Source organism: Geotrypetes seraphini, chromosome 18, assembly GCF_902459505.1.
Source record: "Geotrypetes seraphini chromosome 18, aGeoSer1.1, whole genome shotgun sequence".
In the NCBI taxonomy this organism is placed as follows: domain Eukaryota; kingdom Metazoa; phylum Chordata; class Amphibia; order Gymnophiona; family Dermophiidae; genus Geotrypetes; species Geotrypetes seraphini.
In genome coordinates, this window is record NC_047101.1 from 8,500,407 (window position 1) to 8,519,818 (window position 19,412).

The window sequence follows — 19,412 nt, forward strand, 5'->3', positions numbered from 1 at the left end:
CAGAAGGAAGTTGGGAGACATACAGCACTGGCGCCGTGTACCCCCTAACAATGGTACACGTAACCCCTGGAGTATGCGCGTTGAAACCTCTGCTCTATAGGAAAGGTGAGAACCAAATCAGTGATTTGAAGAGCCATCAGCTGTGCACTATCAGTGTTGCAGATATAAGGCAGTAAGTGAGCCCATGATGCCTGTATATAAACTTACCATGTATTAAATTGCTTTTTGTGTATGTGTGTGTATATATTTCACTAGAAATGTTTACCATGAGCAGATCTAATATATAGTGAAGTGAGTGAAAACAAAAGGCCATGGCAGGTATTTAATTCATATTTTAAATCAAACACAGACGTTGCAAGCCCCACTGAAAAGCAGCAAGCGCAAGCTGAAGATAACTAGGAACCTTTTATCAATCTGACAGAACTCGGTGGACAAGTTAATTCCTCATTCGTTAGAAATCTGTTATTCTCCCATACCTATGGAGGTGAAGAACTCTGCTCGTGCATACCAGACAAAGAATCTGCTGAACAGCAGCACTGGCAGCGCCAAGAGTCTCATCTTCAGAAACCTGTGAAATGTTAGAAACAGTTTAACATCCAAAACATTAGCCTGAAGTAAGCCGACAGATTAGTTTAAAGCCTCGAGGCCCTTCAGCTATTTACGTTCATGTTAAAACTACATGCATTCATGATTAGCCTAATAGTCAGTGCAGTGGGCTGAGAATCAGAGGAACTGGGCAGCTTCTTATGACCCTCCTTTCTCCCAGATACAAACATAGAAACATGATGGCAGATAAAGGCCAAATGGCCCATCCGCACTCCTCTCTCTATTGGCTCTTAACATTTGCATCTCCTCTCCCTATTGGCTAAGGCTCTTTATACTTGCATTGTGAGGTCATAGAACTTTATGATTATAGAAACACAGAAACATGATGGCAGATAAAGGCCAAGTGGCCCATCCAGTCTGCCCATCCGAGGTAACCATTATCTCTTTCTCTCTCTAAGAGATCCCACGCCTTCTTGAATTCAGACACAGTCTCTGTCTCCACCACCTCTTCCGGGAGACTGTTCCAAGCCATTTACCAGCCTTTCTGTAAAAAAGTATTTCCTTAGATTACTTTTAACTTCATCCTATGTCCTCTCGTTCCAGAACTTCCTTTCAAATGAAAGAAACTCGACTCGTGCATTTACATCACGTAAGTATTTAAAACGTCTCTATTATATCTTCCCTCTCCCGCCTTTCCTCCAAAGTATAAATATTGAGGCAGAGCTTGCAGGAATGGGGCAGGGACAGGAAAATAACTCTCTGGGAAGGGAAGGGAAAATGAGTTCCTGCGGGGAAGGGGAAAAATTTGTCTCCATGTCATTCTCTAACCTCCATGGCACAGGGCAGCGGCTGAAGCAGGAGTCTTCAGGGCAGAGCCAAGTCTTAGTTAGTGCAAGCAGATGGAGGGTTCAAGAGATAAAGAGCTCGTGAATGTAGGCAAGCTTGTTGAAGACAGAGCAAGCATTCCACAGGGCACATGAGAACGGTAGAGAAAGGGGGCAAGGGGGAAGGAGAAGAACAGAAACGAGATTGGAAACACTGTGGTGTGACTTATGCTCCCTAAGCTGAGCACATGAGCAATCGCTCATACATTCTAGGAGCGTTACTCGCAAAAATCTAGAAAATTGTTGGTTTTAGAACTTGTCGCCCACACGAGAAAAAATTTGCACGCATCCAGCCACGAGATGGGTGAGAGTTAATTAGGAAGACCAGGACTGGGATTAATGTCTCAGGCAGAGAGGAAAAGAAGAAGCAAGAGAATACAGAAAAGGAAAGATTTTGGAGTGGGGGGGGGGGAGGAGGTGTGCGAACGGATGAGATTGACACAGAAAGGGTGGAGGATGACTGAATGAGAGGAAGATAATGTTGAAGCTTTAGGGCACATATTCAATGATTCTTTAGTTTTTCCAGCTGTGCAAAGAGAATTTGGCAAACAAAACAGAAATGACTTGGTTGGGTGTGTGTACTTTCTTTTTTTTAATGGCAGATATCAGTTTGCTTTGTTTATTTCGACTTTTGTCATTTGGAGATTACAAGGCTGTTGGTTAGCCCCTTACAAACCCCAGCTGTTAGATGAACATTTTTAAAGATAGGATTCACCTCAATAAGGAGGCATTAAATATTCTTTATGTTACATTAGATCAGGGGTCTCAAAGTCCCTCCTCGAGGGCCGCCATCCAGTCGGGTTTTCAGGATTTCCCCAATGAATATGCATGAGATCTATGTGCATGCACTGCTTTCAATGCATATTCATTGGGGAAATCCTGAAAACCCGACTGGATTGCGGCCCTCGAGGAGGGACTTTGAGATCCCTGCATTAGATATATGCAATGCTTAAATGCTAACTAGCTAAGTCTCCACCTCTTTAAAAAGATGACACTGGAGATACTACCAATCAGTGAACTAGGAAAAGAGTCCATTGTTAACAATAACACCATACACTTTTAGAATGAAGGGTAGATTCACAAAGCTTCACCCTGTCCTGGAGGACCATCAGCCATTCAAGTTTTCGGGATAGCCCTAATGAATATGCATGAAAGACATTTGCATATAATGGAGGTGGCAGGCATGCTAATCTGTCCCCTGTATATTCATTAGGGCTGGCTGGAGGTCCTCCAGGACAGAGTTGGGAACCACTGGCCTATATCCTTTGGATGCTGAAAACAAAGAGTATTCGTGTTTTACATTCGTTCACCCATTACGCATTTTCAAATAGCAGCACTGTGAATGATGCAAAAGTCCAGTGAAGTGGCTAGAATCGTACAAGCCACATCCCTCTACGCCAGTGGTTCCCAAACCTGTCCTGGGGGAACCCCCAGCTGATCAAATTTTCAGGATACTCATAATGAATACCCTGGAGAGAGACTCGCATGCCCCTCCTTCACTGCATGCAAATGTTTCTCATGACTATTCATTGCCAGATTTGGGAACTACTGCTCTATGCCCTTGTTTAGGGCAAACCCCTCTATGTTTACAGTTGCTCCTGCCGCTCTGCGCAGGTTATATCCATTTATTCGTTTTTTTAAGTGCAAAAGTCGTTTAAGTCTTGCTTTGATTCCATCCTTTTGCTGTACAAGGATTCTCTAGGTTTTATCGCAAACTTTTTTGAATTCTGTCATTGAATTTTGTACCCACCACTTCCGCTTTTTTATTTTGCCGCTCTTAATAAAATCCATCCAGAAATTCTAATGCTCAAGAATCTCCAAATTGTTCTCAAAATAAACAAATCCAAGCAAATTTTTATTATAGGTACTAGAGAATGGCACGAGGACAAATTTTTTCCTGTCCTAAGTAGCAACATTCTAGAGCTCAGATTGTGATGTCATAATGCCTCATTCCGCCAATGCCTGAGCTCCGTCCTCGTCTGCACAAGCCTGAAACACTTTCAAATCATAAGTAGCAACATTCTAGAGCTGAGATTGTGATGTCATAATACTTCATTCCACCAATGCCTAAGCTCCGTCATCTGCACAAGCCTCAAACGCTTTAAAATCCTAAGTAGCAACATTCTAGAGCTGAGATTGTGATGTCATAATGCCTCATTCCACCAATGCCTAAGCTCCGTCCTCATCAGCACAAGCCTCAGACCCTTTAAAATCCTAAGTAGCAACATTCTAGAGCTCAGATTGTGATGTCATAATGCCTCATTCCACCAATGCCTAAGCTCCGTCCTCATCTGCACAAGCCTCAAACACTTTAAAATCATAAGTGTTCGAGGCTTGTGCAGCTAAGGCAGAGCTTACAGGAATGGGGCAGGGACAGCGACAAGGCTCACAGGGACGGGGACAAATTCTCTAATAGGTACCATGAAAAATCATCAGACCTATTGGAGGATTCGCAAAGATAGAAACTGGGAAACCATCATATTGTTATGAATTGACCAGCAATCCTTTCCAAAGGCCTAGATCAAATTATACAAGAGGTTCAGATGAATTAGAAATGCATTTACCTCTGAATGCTACAAAGGTAGTTTCAAGTTTATTAAGTTTTAATATACCGACTATCGACGGGCAGCTGGTCGGTTTACAATGTTAAAAATGAAAGCTTAAAAATAAATCATTAGAAAAAGGGGGGAGGGGAGGTGTAAACATTAATTAGTCAAATTACAAATACAGGTACCAAATTTGTGTGCATCCCAAGTTGCTTGTACAACTAAATGAGTTAAGTGAGCCATTAATACTCAGTAAGTGGCTGCTAATGATCAATTACTGATGTTAATTGGCTCTAATTCGGCACTATGCACGCAACTGTGTGTGTGTAATTCTTTTTTCCTGATTTTTATTGATACATGTACAAAAGCTTTAAATGAATGAATGAGAGGGTTTGGTTGATGAATGATAATCCACCCTGCATGTGTTAATCCAATGTTCATTCATTGAATGAAGCAGGATATCTGAGACTTTTCCTCTCAACATCAACGTAACTTTAAAGTTGTGGTATAAGTACATAAGTACATAAGTAGTCGCCTCCGCCGGGGCAGACCAGAGGTCCATCCAGCCCAGCGGTCCGCTCACGCGGCGGCCCATCAGGCATATTGCCTGGTCAGCGGTCCCTGACTAATTTTATTGCCTACCTCTACAGTTATCTCTAAACCTTCCACTGCTCTTATCTGTACCCCTCAATCCCTTTGTCTTCCAGGAACCTATCCAGGTCATCCTTGAAACCCTGTACTGTGCTATTCCTTATCACGGCCTCCGGAAGGGTGTTCCATGTGTCCACCACCCTCTGTGTGAAAAAGTACTTCCTTGCGTTTGTTTTAAACCTGTCCCCCTTCAATTTCATCGAGTGACCCCTTGTTCTTGTGGTTTCTTTCAAATTGAAAAATCTGTCTTTGTCAACCTTTTCGATGCCCCTCAGGATCTTGAAGGTCTCTATCATATCTCCTCTGAGTCTGAGGTTTTTTGATTTGAATAATTCTATAAAGCACCATGCCTATATTCTCTGGTGCATAACCCAAACGGGAGACATAGCATTGCTTTAAAACATTCCGAAAAGAAATCAAAACCCTGCTCTTCAAAAAATTTATACAGCTCTCCTGACCCCTCCCTCCCCAAAAGTCTCTTCCTATTCTGCTATTTCTTCATCTCCAAAGACTCAACCATGTAACCAACTCCCTAAATTTAATTCCCCTGGAAATGTCCAGTTATCATTTTTGTAATCCAAAACTCCTAAATTGTATTTTTCCAGGAAATGTCTAGTTAGTCTCTTTTGTAATCCGCCTAGAACTGCAAAGTACGGGCGGAATAGAAGTCATTAATGTAATGTAAGGTAATGTCATTGCACGGGACATGGACAGTCCCCAAACTTACATACAGTGTTACAGAATCGGGGGGCTCGTGCACCAGGATTTACACCAGATTTCGGTAGGTGTTAGTCAAAGGAATCAGTGCTACCTGCTAGTCTATGCAAAGGGCATCCATCCCAGAGAGCCCTTTACAGAATAGCACCGAGGGATGATTTTTCCTCGTGCCCAAATTTCGGTACCATTTACTGAATCTATATTTAAGGCCCCCTTCTACTAAGCCACAGTAGAAGTTTCTACTGCTCCGACGCTCATAGGAATTCTTTGAGCTTTGAAGCATTTAGCGCTCTAGGCCGCAGAACAAATTCCTACCAGGGCTCGGTCAAAGGGTCAGGCTTTGGCCTCTTAAAAAACAAACAAACACAGAGAAAACAGGATTTCCCCCTTTGAAAGAGCTCTTAACATACTGCACGGACGATCAAGGACTAGCTCTCCTCCCACTGGCTTTCGGATGACCTCGACTGGGCTTGGCACCTACAAAAAAAAAAAAAAGTTCAAGTTTCAGAGAACATGTCCACGTCTTCTCTCCTTCAGGCATTTGATATTATCCCTTAGTACAATTACAATAGCAGTCCGTTTGATATTTGGGGGGATAAAAAGCTTGACATACTCAAACTGTTTCAATGAAAATCCTTAAGTCTGCTCCATTTACAGCTATGCGCTCTTAAGGCTCAGGCTGGGTCCATCAGGAGCTATTTATTTATTTTAGTATTTATATACAATTTATAGCCTAAGTGGTTTACATTCAGGTACTCAAGCATTTGCCCCGGCAGGTTCACAATCTGGGGTAATGGGAGGATCAAGTGACTTGCCCAGGGTCACAAGGAGCAGCGTGGGATTTGAACCCACAACCCCAGGGTGCTGAAGCTGTAGCTTTAACCACTGCGCCACTCTAGAAATCAAAATGTAGTAAAAGTGAGCCAAGTAAAGGACAATCAAGCCACTGTGACATCACTGATGAGGTTGGCTCTTATTGGTGGAATGAGGCATTATGATGTCACAATACCAGCTCGGGTTATCAGAGGCTGAAACTTTTCATACTATTTATTTATTCAATTTTTTCTATACTGTTCTCCCAGAGGAGCTCAGAACGGTTTACATGAATTTATTCAGGTACCCAAGTATTTTTCCCTGTCTATCCTGGCGGACTCACTCTCTTATCTAATATGCCTAGGGCAATGGGGGGGGGATTAAGTGACTTGCCCAGGGTCGCAAGGAGAAGCATGGGTTTGAACCCACAACCTCAGGGTGCCAAGGCTGTATCTTTAACCACGGCGCCACACTCTCCTCAATGAGGCCTGAGAAGATGCTGCTGCTTGGACAGGGAGGCAACATGCCTGCCCCTACTATGGTTGTTGCTACCAGCCCCTGAGGGGATGAGCAGAAGGGGCACCAGTGCCACATTCTTGGTTACTCAGACGAGAAAGACATGTATACCAAAGCCTACTTCGTTAATGTGGTGACTCGCTATCGGACAAGGCGAGATACGATTCCTATAAGTACCTCAATCTCACGTTGCCTTCAGGTGTTCAATTTGACTCTGTGGGTGGGAAGGACAGAGGCACGCATGGCCTATTACCAGGAAAAAAGATTTATGCTTGAAATTACCATCTTATACTATCTTCCGGGAAAACAATGTACGATAAAGAAAATAAGACCACACGACATGAAATATTCTCTCAGAAGGATTATAGAGCGGCCTGTAGCATTTCTGTGCAACACTCAGTCTATACCTGTATCTTTGATCTTCAGATTTAGAAATAATATATACAACAAAACACTGATGTTCTTTTGGTTTTAGGATAATGTTTCCTTTAAAAGTAAGTGACTGTTCTTCAAAGTTTATTCAAACCTGTTATTTGTGGGAACAAGAGGCAATCTAGTGGTTCTTACCCCAAACTTTGGGGCACATCCAGACAGCTGAATCAACAAGAATCAAGACCTTGAATTACAACTGGAAAGGCAGAAGCTACTTGAAGTACAACTGGGTGTTTCTTTCCCACTAAAATTTCCATTTACATGAGTTATGAAGTTCCAAATGGTGAAGCATAAGTCTGTGGCTACTTCTGTCATAGTAACGTAACCCAGTAGATGACGGCAGATAAAGACCTGAATGGTCCGTCCAGTCTGCCCAACCTGATTCAATTAAATGTTTTCTTCTTAGCTATTTCTGGGCAAGAATCCAAAGCTCCACCCGGTGCTGTGCTTGGGTTCAAACTGCCGAAGTCGCCGTCAAACCTCCCTCCAGCCCATCTTACACCCTCCCAGCCTTTGAAGCCCTCCCCAGCCCATCCTCCACCAAAAGGCCATATACAGACACAGACCGTGCAAGTCTGACCAGGACCGGCCTTACCTCTACTGTCGGTATTCACGCAAGAACACATGCATACAGAGTGGTGTATCCTATACCAACCCTTCATCCCGTGGCATCAACTTAGAAACATAGAAAGATGACGGCAGAAAAGGGCTATAGCCCATCAAGTCTGCCCACTCTACTGACCCACCCCATTAAGTCTGAGTACTAATGACCTAGTTCCTTAACTCGACCCTCGTAAGGATCCTACTAGGGCATCCCATTTATTCTTAAAGTCAATAACGCTGGTGGCCTTGATCACTTGCTCTGGAAGCTTGTTCCAGTGATCTACAACCCTTTCTGTGAAGAAATACTGTGCAAGGATTTGCTACTTTAGTCTATCAAGGCATTTCACCATAATTTCTCAATTATTAACATTTTAATAATAATAATAATAATAACTTTATTCTTATATACCGCCAACAATCTTGCGACTTCTAGGCGGTTTACAATAAAGAGAAACTGTACAGACAGCGAATTACAGAGTATGGCAGTGTTCATCTGATTATAACAACATTAATCGTGATAACAACAGTTCGTATGCTGCAGGGCCATGCGGCTTACAAAGAATTAGAAAAATTCCGTAAATTGAATGGAGTATTCATAGTTAGTGATTAGGGGCTAACAGTTTGGGATGGTATTACGAAGGGGGGCTATTGTCCTGGTTCGTTCCCTAGGTATTTCGAGAACGGAGAAATTAGGTTCTTACCTGCTAATTTACTTTCTTTTAGCTTCTCCAGACCAGTAGAGGTTAACTTTACGAATGGGTATATATCTAATCATGACCAGCAGGTGGAGACTGAAAACAAAACTTTGGGACAGTATATCCTAGCCCCTCCTCTCTATTTCCCTCAGTCTGCCGAATAGCCAAGCAGAACCAAGAACTGGAAAACAACAGAGAGAAAAAACAATACTCCAAAAGGAGTAACAAATAACATACCCAAAATGCTGTTGGAAAATGCAGAGGAGAAATTCCCGAAGGAAGAATGTCCCCACAGCTCGCCAGCTAAGCCAGCCGAGCCACAGCCGCTGTTCTTCACTTCTCCCCGGCCCTAGAAAAATACTAGAACCCGCAGCAAAAACCAAAAACTGCCCGCGCAACAGCCCCAACAACAACAACAACAGACAGGGTGGGGACCTCTACTGGTCTGGAGAAGCTAAAAGAAAGTAAATTAGCAGGTAAGAACCTAATTTCTCCTTCTTTAGCACTCTCCAGACCAGTAGAGGTTAACTTTACGAATGGGACGTACCAAAGCAGTCCCTCTCACGGGCGGGACCCCCGAAGGGCCGATACCAGTACACGCTCACCGAACACCGCGTCCCGACGCGCCTGCACATCAACCCGATAATGACGAACAAAGGAATGCAAGGAGGACCAAACCGCAGCCTTACAAATATCCACTGGAGGCACGAGCGACGACTCAGCCCAAGAAGCCGCCTGACCCCGAGTGGAATGAGCCTTGAGAAACTCCGGAACAGGCTGCTGTTTCAGAAGATAAGCGGAACCAATCGTCTCCTTGATCCAGCGCGCAATAGTAGCCTTAGAAGCGCCAGCTCCCCGACGAGGACCCGCCAGGAGGACAAAGAGATGATCGGACTTCCGGAATTCCTGGGTCCGCTGCACATAAGAGCGAAGGACCCGACCGACATCCAACTTGCGCAGCTGCCGTTGCTCAGAAGAGCCCTCCTGACCACCCAAGACCGGGAGAACCACCGATTGATTGACATGAAAAGGAGAAACAACCTTCGGCAGAAAGGAAGGAACAGGCCGCAAGACGACCCGCTCCCTAGAAAACTCCAAGAAGGGAGCCCTACAAGAGAAAGCCTGCAGCTCAGAAACACGCCTAGCAGAAGTAATGGCCACCAAAAAGACCGCCTTCAAAGTAAGGTCCTTCAAAGAACAGTCGTCCAAGGGCTCGAAAGGCGGACGCACCAAAACAGAGAGAACCAGATTAAGATCCCAAGAGGGAACCGAGGGCCGTAGGGGAGGCCTAAGCAACTTGGCCGCCCGCAAAAACCGAATCACATCAGGAAGAGCCGATAAACGCTGACCTGACACCAACCCTCGAAAAGCCGACAGGGCCGCAAGATGAACCCGGAGAGAAGACCAAGCCAGGCCTCTATCCAGGCCATCCTGCAAGAACTCCAGAATGTTAGGCAGAGAAGCGCGAAAAGAGGTCACTCCCCGCGCCCGACACCATTCCTCAAAGAGACGCCAAACCCGCACATAAGCCCGAGAGGTAGAAAGCCTCCGGGACCCCAACAGTGTAGAGATCACCTTGTCTGAATATCCCTTCTTGCTAAGGCGACCCCTTTCAAGAGCCACGCCGTAAGACAGAAGGGAGACGGGTCGAACATGGGAATGGGACCCTGCATCAGAAGGTCGTCCGAGAGAGGCAGAGGAAGAGGATCCGCTACCAGGTGCCTCACCAGATCCGCATACCACGGACGGCGAGGCCAATCCGGCGCCACCAGCACCACCAAACCCGGATGGTGAACAATGCGAAGAAGCACCCTGCCCACCAGCGGCCAAGGAGGGAACACATACAACAGCCCCTCCATTGGCCACTGCTGGACCAGAGCATCCAGACCCTCGGCCAGACCGTCCCTGCGACGACTGAAGAAGCGGGGCACTTTGGCGTTGCCACCCGTGGCCATCAGGTCCATCAGGGGCTGCCCCCAAGCCTGCACTATCAACTGAAACGCCTCGGCGCCGATACACCACTCTCCTGGATCTAGGAAGTGACGACTGAGGAAGTCTGCCTGAACATTTTCTACCCCGGCTATATGAGAGGCCGAGAGGTCCAGCAGATGGGATTCCGCCCAAACCATGAGCAGAGCCACCTCCTGCGCCACCTGAGTGCTCTTGGTGCCCCCCTGACGATTGACATAAGCCACCGCCGTGGCATTGTCCGACAGCACTCTGACCGACTTGCCCAGCAACAGGGAGTGGAAAGCCAACAGCGCCAGACGGACCGCTCTGGTCTCCAACACGTTGATCGACCAGGCGGCCTCCTCCGCGGACCAGGTGCCCTGAGCTGAGTGACCCAAACACTGAGCCCCCCAACCCAGGAGACTCGCATCCGTCAGGAGCACCGTCCACTGCGGGAGATCCAGACCCACCCCCTGAACTAGGTGAGGGGTCTGGAGCCACCAACGCAGACTGCAGCGCGCCAAGCCTATCAGGGGAACCGGAACATCCATCCCGTGCCTCTGGGGAGACCACCTCCGGAGCAGAGCATACTGGAGAGGACGCATGTGGGCCCGCGCCCACCTCACCACGTCCAGGGACGCCGCCATCGACCCCAAGACCTGGAGGAAATCTCGCGCCCGAGGACACCGGGACGCCAAAAGCAGGCGAATCTGAGATTGCAATTTGCTCACCCGGTCCTCTGGGAGGAAGACCTTCCCCAAGGAGGTGTCGAACAGCACCCCTAGGTACTCCAGATGCTGAGCCGGGACCAACCGACTCTTGGAAAGGTTGACCACCCAGCCCAGCGACCGGAGAAACTCCACCACCCGAGCAGTAACCCGGGAGCTTTCCTGCAACGACTTTGCCCGAATTAACCAGTCGTCCAGGTAGGGGTGTACCAGGATACCCTCCGACCGCAAGGCTGCCGCGACGACCACCATCACCTTGGTGAACGTCCGAGGAGCCGTGGCCAGCCCAAAGGGAAGCGCACAGAACTGAAAGTGCCGACCCAAGATCGCAAAGCGCAGGAAACGCTGATGAGAGGCCCGAATGGGAACATGCAAGTAGGCCTCCGTCAGATCGAGAGAAGTGAGAAACTCCCCCGGCTGAACCGCCAGAATGACCGACCGCAGAGTTTCCATACGGAAAGAGGGAATCTTGAGAGCCCTGTTGACCCCTTTTAAATCGAGGATGGGCCGAAAAGTCCCCTCCTTTTTGGGCACCACAAAGTAAATGGAGTACCTGCCCGTGCCCCACTCCGGAGGGGGCACCGGAACAACTGCCCTGAGATCTAGCAAGCGCTGAAGGGTCTGGCGAAAAGCCTGCGTCTTCCCCGGAGTCTGACACGGAGAAGCGAGGAAAAAATCCGGCAGAGAGCGGGCGAACTCCAGGGCATAACCGTCCCGCACCACCTCCAGGACCCACTGATCGGACGTGATCTCGGCCCATTTGGGGAAAAATTCACGCAGCCGAGCCCCCACCGGAACCAAAGGGGGCGCCGGCAAGGCGTCATTGTGCAGGACGGGAAGCGGGGGAACCGGCGGAGGGATTCCCTGCCCCCCGACGGGCCCCCCGAAAGGGCTGCATGCGCTGGAAGAACCGACCCCGGGAAAATCCCGGAGACTGGAAAGAAGCAGCCCCACGCCCAGGGCGATACTTGCGAAAATCCCGCAAACGCCCCCGGGCCGCACCCCCCCGAGACGCCGGGCGGGCACGGTCCTCCGGCAGACGGGGAACTTTCGAGTCCGACAGAGTCTGAATCAACTTATCCAAGTCCTCTCCAAACAAAAACGACCCCCGAAAGGGAAATTTAGTAAGCTTAGCTTTGGACGCAGCATCCGCCGCCCAAGCGCGCAGCCACAACACACGCCTTGCGGCCACGCCAAAAGCCATAGACTTAGCCGATATCCGCACCAAGTCATATAGAGCATCTGAGAGGAATGAGGCCGCCATCTCAATCTTCGCAACCTCCTGATCCACCAGAGACCAGTCGTCAGACTCTCGATCCAAGACCCGCTCCGCCCACCGAAACACGGCGCGAGCGACCAGTCCCCCACAAATAGCCGCCTGGACCCCAAAGGCAGAGACCTGAAAATTTTGCTTAAGGATGCTCTCCAATTTGCGCTCCTCAGGGTCCCGCAAGGCAGAACCGCCCTCAACAGGCACGGTATGCCGCTTGGAAATTGCCGAGACCACCGCATCCACGACTGGCGAAGCTAACGTAGCCCGATCCCCTTCAGGAATGGGATACAGGCGAGCCATGCTGCGCGCCAGCCGAAACGGCGCCTCCGGCGTTTTCCACTGCTCCAGAATAATATCCCGAATATCCTGATGCATAGGAAAAGAGCGGGAAACGGAACGGATCCCCCGTAACAGGGGGTCCCCCACACGCGGAGTCTCCGGCGGCGCGTCCTCAAAACGCAAAACCGTAGAAACCTGTTGAATAAGGTCAGGCAGCTCATCTTTCTGAAAAAGGCGCACCACGGACGCCTCGTCACTGGAGAACGGGAAATCCGACAACCCGCCGCCAGCTTCCGTCCCCTCCAGAGAGTCCTGGAACTCCTCAGAAGGGTCCAGGTCCTCCTCCAGACCGACCCGTTCCTCCGACCACAAATTCTCGTCCCACGACACCCGCGGACGCTTGGACAAGGGAGGCGGCGGAGGGGACGTCACGCCAGACGAAAGAGGCAAAGCCGCAGGGAGCGCGGAGGAAAACCCACCCCCCGAAACCCCCTGGGCGCAACCGGGACCCCCAGCCGCCTGAAAATAGGCTCTGCATAAAGAAAAGAAAAATTCAGGAGAAAAACCCCCCGAGGGTCCCAAGGGACTCCCTGCCACAGCAGGGGACCCAGCAGAACCTTGCCCCTGCATAGTCAAAACAGGGGGAAGGTCACCTGAGGTGGAAGACAAAATGGAGGGGCCAGACAGAGAAGATGGCGGTTTTCCCGCCAAAAAAGCTCCCTCCATAGCCTGAAGCGGCTGAGAAACCTGAATAGTCTCAGCCGCTAAAGCAGGCAAGCCGGCATCAGCTGTCAAAAAATCAGCTGAGAGGGAATCCTTCGGGGAATCCCTCCGTGGGCGGTTGTGGAAGACCGGGCTTCCCCACTGCTCCAAGCCGACTCGCGAGGCACCATCGGCGGGGAGCTCTGGGCGCCTGCAGCCGCTGCCGACGGAGCTCCACCACCTCACCGACCCAAACCGCCGAGTTCAGGCCGGCCGCGAGTGCCTCGCGGCTGGACTAAAATTGTGGCCTACTCCCCCGGAGAAGGGCACAATTGCTCCATACGCGACCTAGCTATAAAAAAGTGCTGGTTACATGAAAAAATACAGTAAAATACAGTTTTCTTAAAGGGAAACAACCCTTCAGACCAGCACTACCTCAGGATTTTTTTTTTTTTTTTTTTACAGAACAGACTCCACAGGCTCTCGAAGCAATATGCCTTGCTTGACTTAGGGGGCAAGGCTTACTGCTGAGGCTCCTCTAAAAAAATGTGGGGAGGTGGAGGAAGTGGGGGGAGGGACCCCGCTCGTGACCCGCCGGGTTTGACACCCCCGAGGTCGGACGAACCCCCAAACAGAGTCCGCCCAAGCTCCGTCCGGCTAAAAACAGGGACAATAAACCCCCTAAACAAATTCCAACAGCCCTACCAAGAGAGATGGGTACAGATCACATCAACACCTGCTGGAGACTGAAAGAAGACTGAGGGAAATAGAGAGGAGGGGCTAGGATATACTGTCCCAAAGTTTTGTTTTCAGTCTCCACCTGCTGGTCATGATTAGATATATACCCATTCGTAAAGTTAACCTCTACTGGTCTGGAGAGTGCTAAAGAAAGGTAAGTTTTTAGGTGTTTCCTAAATTCTCCATATTTGTTTGTGTGTGTAATTAATTTTTCTAGGTCTTTGCCCCATAAGGCTGCTGGATACGATAGAAGATTTTAAGGAGGACGGAGCCCTAAATTACCGCAAAAAAATATTGCTTAAAAGCACAATTGAACTACTGTAATTTAAATATCCATTTAAATGATATTTATATAGCTGTGGGGCACAGCCTGAAAAACCACACTGTATGCTGAGAAAGGAAACTGGGTCCCCCGGCTCTTTAATATCCCTAATTACTGACTTGTATGATGACAATGTTTCTATGAGCATCAACTTGCTTCTACAAAAAGCGTTTTTATATTTCTAGCTTGTCTGGCAATTCTCAATCGCCTCAAATGACACATATCTCAAACATGCCTGCATCACCCATTTAACTGCCAAAATTATTAAGCGCTTCTGCTACTAATTAGAGGATATTAAGGATAGCAAAAAAAAAAAAAGCAGCTGTGCGCTAAGCGGGACATTCTGGCTCTGATTCTGTATAGGATGCCTGGGAGGGGTGTCCTATACAGAATCGGGCCTACACTAACCCCGATTCTGTAACCGGCGTCCCTGTTACAGACGCCAGTTAGAGAATCGGGTTAGAGTAGACACAGCCGCTACACTTATCGCGGCAAGGGATAAGTATAGCGGCCGCCTGTCCGATCGCCGGCAGGAGGGTGCGAACCCCTCCTGCCGGAACAATCCCCCCAAACTCCAAATCGCCGGCAGAAGGGTGCCCAACCCCTCCTGCCGGAACGCTAACGCTGCCCCCACTGCCCCGAAACTCTTGATCGCCAGCAAGAGGGTGCCCAACCCCTCCTGCTGGAAATCCAGACCCCCTCCAGACCCCCCATGCTAACAACCCCTTGATGACTCCCCCCTAACCTCTCCTCCAGCTAACCTCTAAATTGTTGGCTGGCCGGATGGGTCTTGCTGCCGTCCAGCTGGCAGGCCCGCCTCGTCGAAATGAGGCGGGCCCGCCCCTTCCCGACCCATCTCCGCTAAGTCTACAGCCTGATTGGCCCAGGCTCTAGAAGCCTGGACCAATAAGGCCTTAGGCATAGCGGGTCCGCCCATCTCACTAATCCTAAGACCTGATTGGCCCAGACTTCTAAGCACAGGAGCCTGAAATGTAGGTCTTTAAAACCCTCGCCTACATTTCAAATAATGGTTTTCTAGAAAAAGTGTAATGCACTGCGGAAAACATAACTGAAGCCGACAATCTAGTGAAACAACACTGGCTGGAAACCTGAAACACCCCTCCCTCCTCGCCATTTAATTATCATACATTAGTGCTCCCACTTAAGCCCTCAAGATATTCTTTAATCAATGTGGCGTTCACGATATTTATTTGGTTATGTACAATGCATATAACAATGCTGGCAAAGAGGCCTGAAAATCAGTACTCAGTAAAGGACAATGGTAAACATGACTCTGAGGTCGCCATGCTCAAGAGCTTGCCCTGGAAGCAAGGCTGGTTGCAGCCAAGTTTCAAGTTTTATTCATTTTTAACATACCGACCATCAACGTGCATGTAGCTGGTTTAAAATGCTAAAAAAAAATAATAATTATAGGTGGGGGAAGAGTAAACATTAGAAGACAATTTACAAATACAAACTTGGACTTGAGGGGAGTTGATAAATACATCATTAAAAACAAAGTTAAAAGAACAGGGAAGGGGGGGATATAACATCAGGAGTGGGGGTCACTTCTTAAAAGCGGTTGATGATAAATTTTACTAGCTGTTGGAGGGGAAGTATTTAAAGGCTGTGAGATGCATCTTACTTTCAAGTTAGCTCAGCCTCCCATGCACAAAAGGGTTCGCAGGTCGCCAATCTTGGTAGCAGCCTCTGAGAATCCTACGCAAATGTATTACAAGGAGCTCAATCGTATTACACTTCTCCCTCCGTATTCGCTGTGATAGGGGATTAACAGAACTGCGAATACAGAAAAACCGCAAATAACTTTTTCATATGTTATTCGTGCTTTCCTATTAAAAACCATCGTGAATATGGTGAAACCGCGAATAACAGGGTGAGAGACCTGGCCTGTTCCTGAAGGAGAGGCAAAACACGGTGAAGAAAGTGCTGGGAATCGGCGATTTCTCTATGCAAGCTGACGTAATTGGGGAGGGGGGGGGCGGGGGGAAGAAGAGCCAGCAAGCTTGAAACCGTGAACACGGAGGGAGAAGTGTAAAATGAGCATTCCATGTAATGCCAAGCAAGAAATGCCTAGCTCTTACCATGCAAATTTTTCCATCAGGTCTGGACCTGTCAGTAACTTGACTCAATTTGAGCAGTTTGCTTGAACTTTTAAGCTTTAGTTTAATAGATGCATCTAAAACTGACGTGTAACCAAAAAAAAAAAAAAAAAGAGGACTTCCAAACTTGCTGTAGCATAAGAGGATTTAGCTGTATCTGGAAGTTTGGAGGTTTTATCGTTTTGCTCTCGCTGCTCCTTACCTGAGCTCCACAGTCGCAACCCTGCACTGCGCCGGGCCTGGGCATAATAGCTGCATCTACTGCTCAGCTCTCGTGTGCAAGCACCAGGCACAGCTCCTTCCCCTTTCGCTGCAGTACTCAGTACAAATAGTGTGCATATCATTTGGGCTGAGCATCACCAAGCAACCCCCCCCCCCCCATTGCTCCCAAGCCTTTGTTTTCCACCAGGTAGCTGGAACTCTGTGCATCCTGCCCTAAACAAGTGACAACAGTCCTATCTATGCTCAATGATTCACATTTGGAACTATTTAAAGAAAAGACTTACCTCTGAGCACCAGACAATTAAGTCACACATACATCTATGGGTTAGCAGTTACTTATTTCCTGAGCTTTGCCTGTTTCCACTTTGGTGTAATAGCAATGCAACAACTTCCATAGCCTCACACTGTTGACATTATCAGGAACCAGGTGCAATGCAATAGACAGCCACAGATGCACAAACAGACACGACCCCTCCCCTCCGAGACCCCTGACACGTAGCAGACACGCATGTCCCAGGGACAGAGAGCATAGCAGCAACTGGGGGGGGGGTTTGCAAAAGCCAATGGAAATTACCTCTCCCCTGCATTCAATGTTGGGGGTGCTCGAGCTCCTCTGACACACAGAGCTGCATGCAAAGACAGGCACGAGCCCCAAAACGCACTGACAGAAGCAGAGCTGGTCCCCCGCACTGACAGAAGCAGAGCTGGTCCGCCCCCCCCCCAAGACAAACGCAAGCCAGGCACAAGAGCGCGCGCAAGGGGAGGGCCTGACGGTCGCCGAGCAACCAGGCACAGAAGCGACCTCCTTACCTCGAGCGGGTCGCGCGACTCTTCCCCACTCAGCCCTAACGGCGTGGCAGCAGCCGCTCGCCCGGCGACGTCATTTCCGCCCTCGGCGCTGCAGGCGCGTGCGAATCCTCACGCGCCAGCCCGGGAAGGGAGGGGAGGGGAGGGGAGGGGAGGGGCGGAGGACGGGCGCTCGCGTCACCTAGGGAGGAGCACCTGGCTGCAGTACGTCGCTGTGCGGGCAGGTGGCGCTCGCGTACCCTTCGAGTTGAAAGGCTGGAGACGAGGCTTCATTGGGGGGTTATTAGGACTGACTTTGTGTTGCCCTGACATCTGCTAGTGCGGAAAATTCAGCACAAACGGTGGCCTCTCCGAAGTTTGGGGGCATCGGACTACTGGAGCTGCCCCCCCCCCCCCCGAGGATGTCACCCGATGGTCATAAGAATAGCCTTCCTGGGTCAGACCAATGGTCCATCCAGCCCAGTAGCCCGTTCTCATAGTGGCCAATCCAGGACCATAGTATCTGGCCAAAATCCAAGGAGTAGCAACATTCAGAATCCTAAAGAATAGCAACATTCCATACGCAATCTTAAACAATAGCAAGATTCCGGAATCCCAGAGGGTAACAAGATTCTAGAATCCCAGAGTAGCAACATTTACTACTTGCAAGACACATTATTTATACTAATTTATTTATTTAAACAGATTATTTATGAAAAATTACTAACAAAAAAGAAAAAAATGGAAGAATTAAATCGCCAGGGATGATTTGCACCACGTAATTTCTTCCCGCAGTAATAAGACAATACAGCAGTGGAGTGGTGGGGCTGAGGCTTTTTCATTTACTTATTCACGAGTTTGGGAAGTTACGATCTATATCCAGTATTTTTCACTTTCTTTACTACTAATTACAGATATATACTGGAATAAAGACTATATAAAACATAAAATATTGCCATATTTTAGAGGGTTCACTGCAGATAAGATCAGCTTTCACTGTTATCACTGATGCCAGCTTAAAGCTACAGAATAATCCTAATGTAATTACATTATATTACATTACATTAGGGATTTCTATTCCGCCATTACTTTGCAATTCAAGGCGGAATACAAAATAATTATCCAAGATGTATTACAACAAGAACTTACAAAAAAAAAATAAAAAATTGGTCATTTTCAAAAAGAGTAAGAAATGGGTAAGGTTATTTGTTTGGGGTAGTTGGCTTTAGTCCTTTAATCCTTGAGCTTCTACACCGGATTGTTCCCCTAGCCTAGGGGTAGGCAATTCCGGTCCTCGAGAGCCAGGTCAGGTTTTCAGGATATTCACAATTAATATGTACGAGATGGATTTGCATGCACTGCCTCCTTGAGATGCAAATCTATCTCATGCATATTTATTGTGGAGATCCTGAAAACCTGACCTGGCTCCGGCTCTCGAGGACCGGAATTGCCTACCCCTGCCCTAGGGGACTCGAGCCGGTTAACAGAATATTAACTATGAACAATAAAGCAGAAAGAATTAATAGATAACGACATAAAGTGAACAGCTAAACATTTTAACAGTTATTTGTAAGATATTTCGTAAATAAGTGTGTTTTTAAGATTTTTCTAAAACTAGACAATGAGGTAAGAGTTGTAATATTTGGAGGAAGATCTTCACCATTGAAAAAAACTAAAGAGTATGAAAGACTGTTTAATTTTTTTGAATACCTTGATAGGAGGGAATAGTAGTTTAAATTTATGTCAACACCTCATAGAATCAGAACGATTGGAATTAAACGAAAGTGGGGGAAAGATCCCATATAGACTTTTAAAAACTCACATTTACACATTTAAACAGAACTCTCCAATAAATTGGAAGCCAGTGCAAAGCCCTCAGCAATGGAGTG

The 19,412-nt window shown here is 47.9% G+C and overlaps 1 protein-coding gene across 5 annotated transcripts in view; it reads right to left on the bottom strand.

Annotated features, from left to right (window-relative positions):
* Positions 1-17,683, bottom strand: part of P4HA2 (prolyl 4-hydroxylase subunit alpha 2) — a 54,877-nt gene extending 37,194 nt beyond the window's left edge. For 2 of the 5 annotated variants that reach the window (XM_033927271.1, XM_033927275.1), the window contains exons 1-3: positions 17,548-17,683; positions 5,755-5,821; positions 477-568 (exon numbers count right to left, since the gene is read on the bottom strand). In XM_033927271.1, coding sequence (XP_033783162.1) covers positions 477-558 — 82 coding nt within the window. In that variant the 5' untranslated portion in view covers positions 559-568; positions 5,755-5,821; positions 17,548-17,683. Of the gene's footprint in view, positions 1-476; positions 569-5,754; positions 5,822-17,021; positions 17,146-17,311; positions 17,377-17,547 lie in introns of those variants that run through there. The other 3 variants (XM_033927272.1, XM_033927273.1, XM_033927274.1) reach the window with 3 other exon arrangements.
* Positions 17,684-19,412: the final 1,729 nt, after the last annotated feature.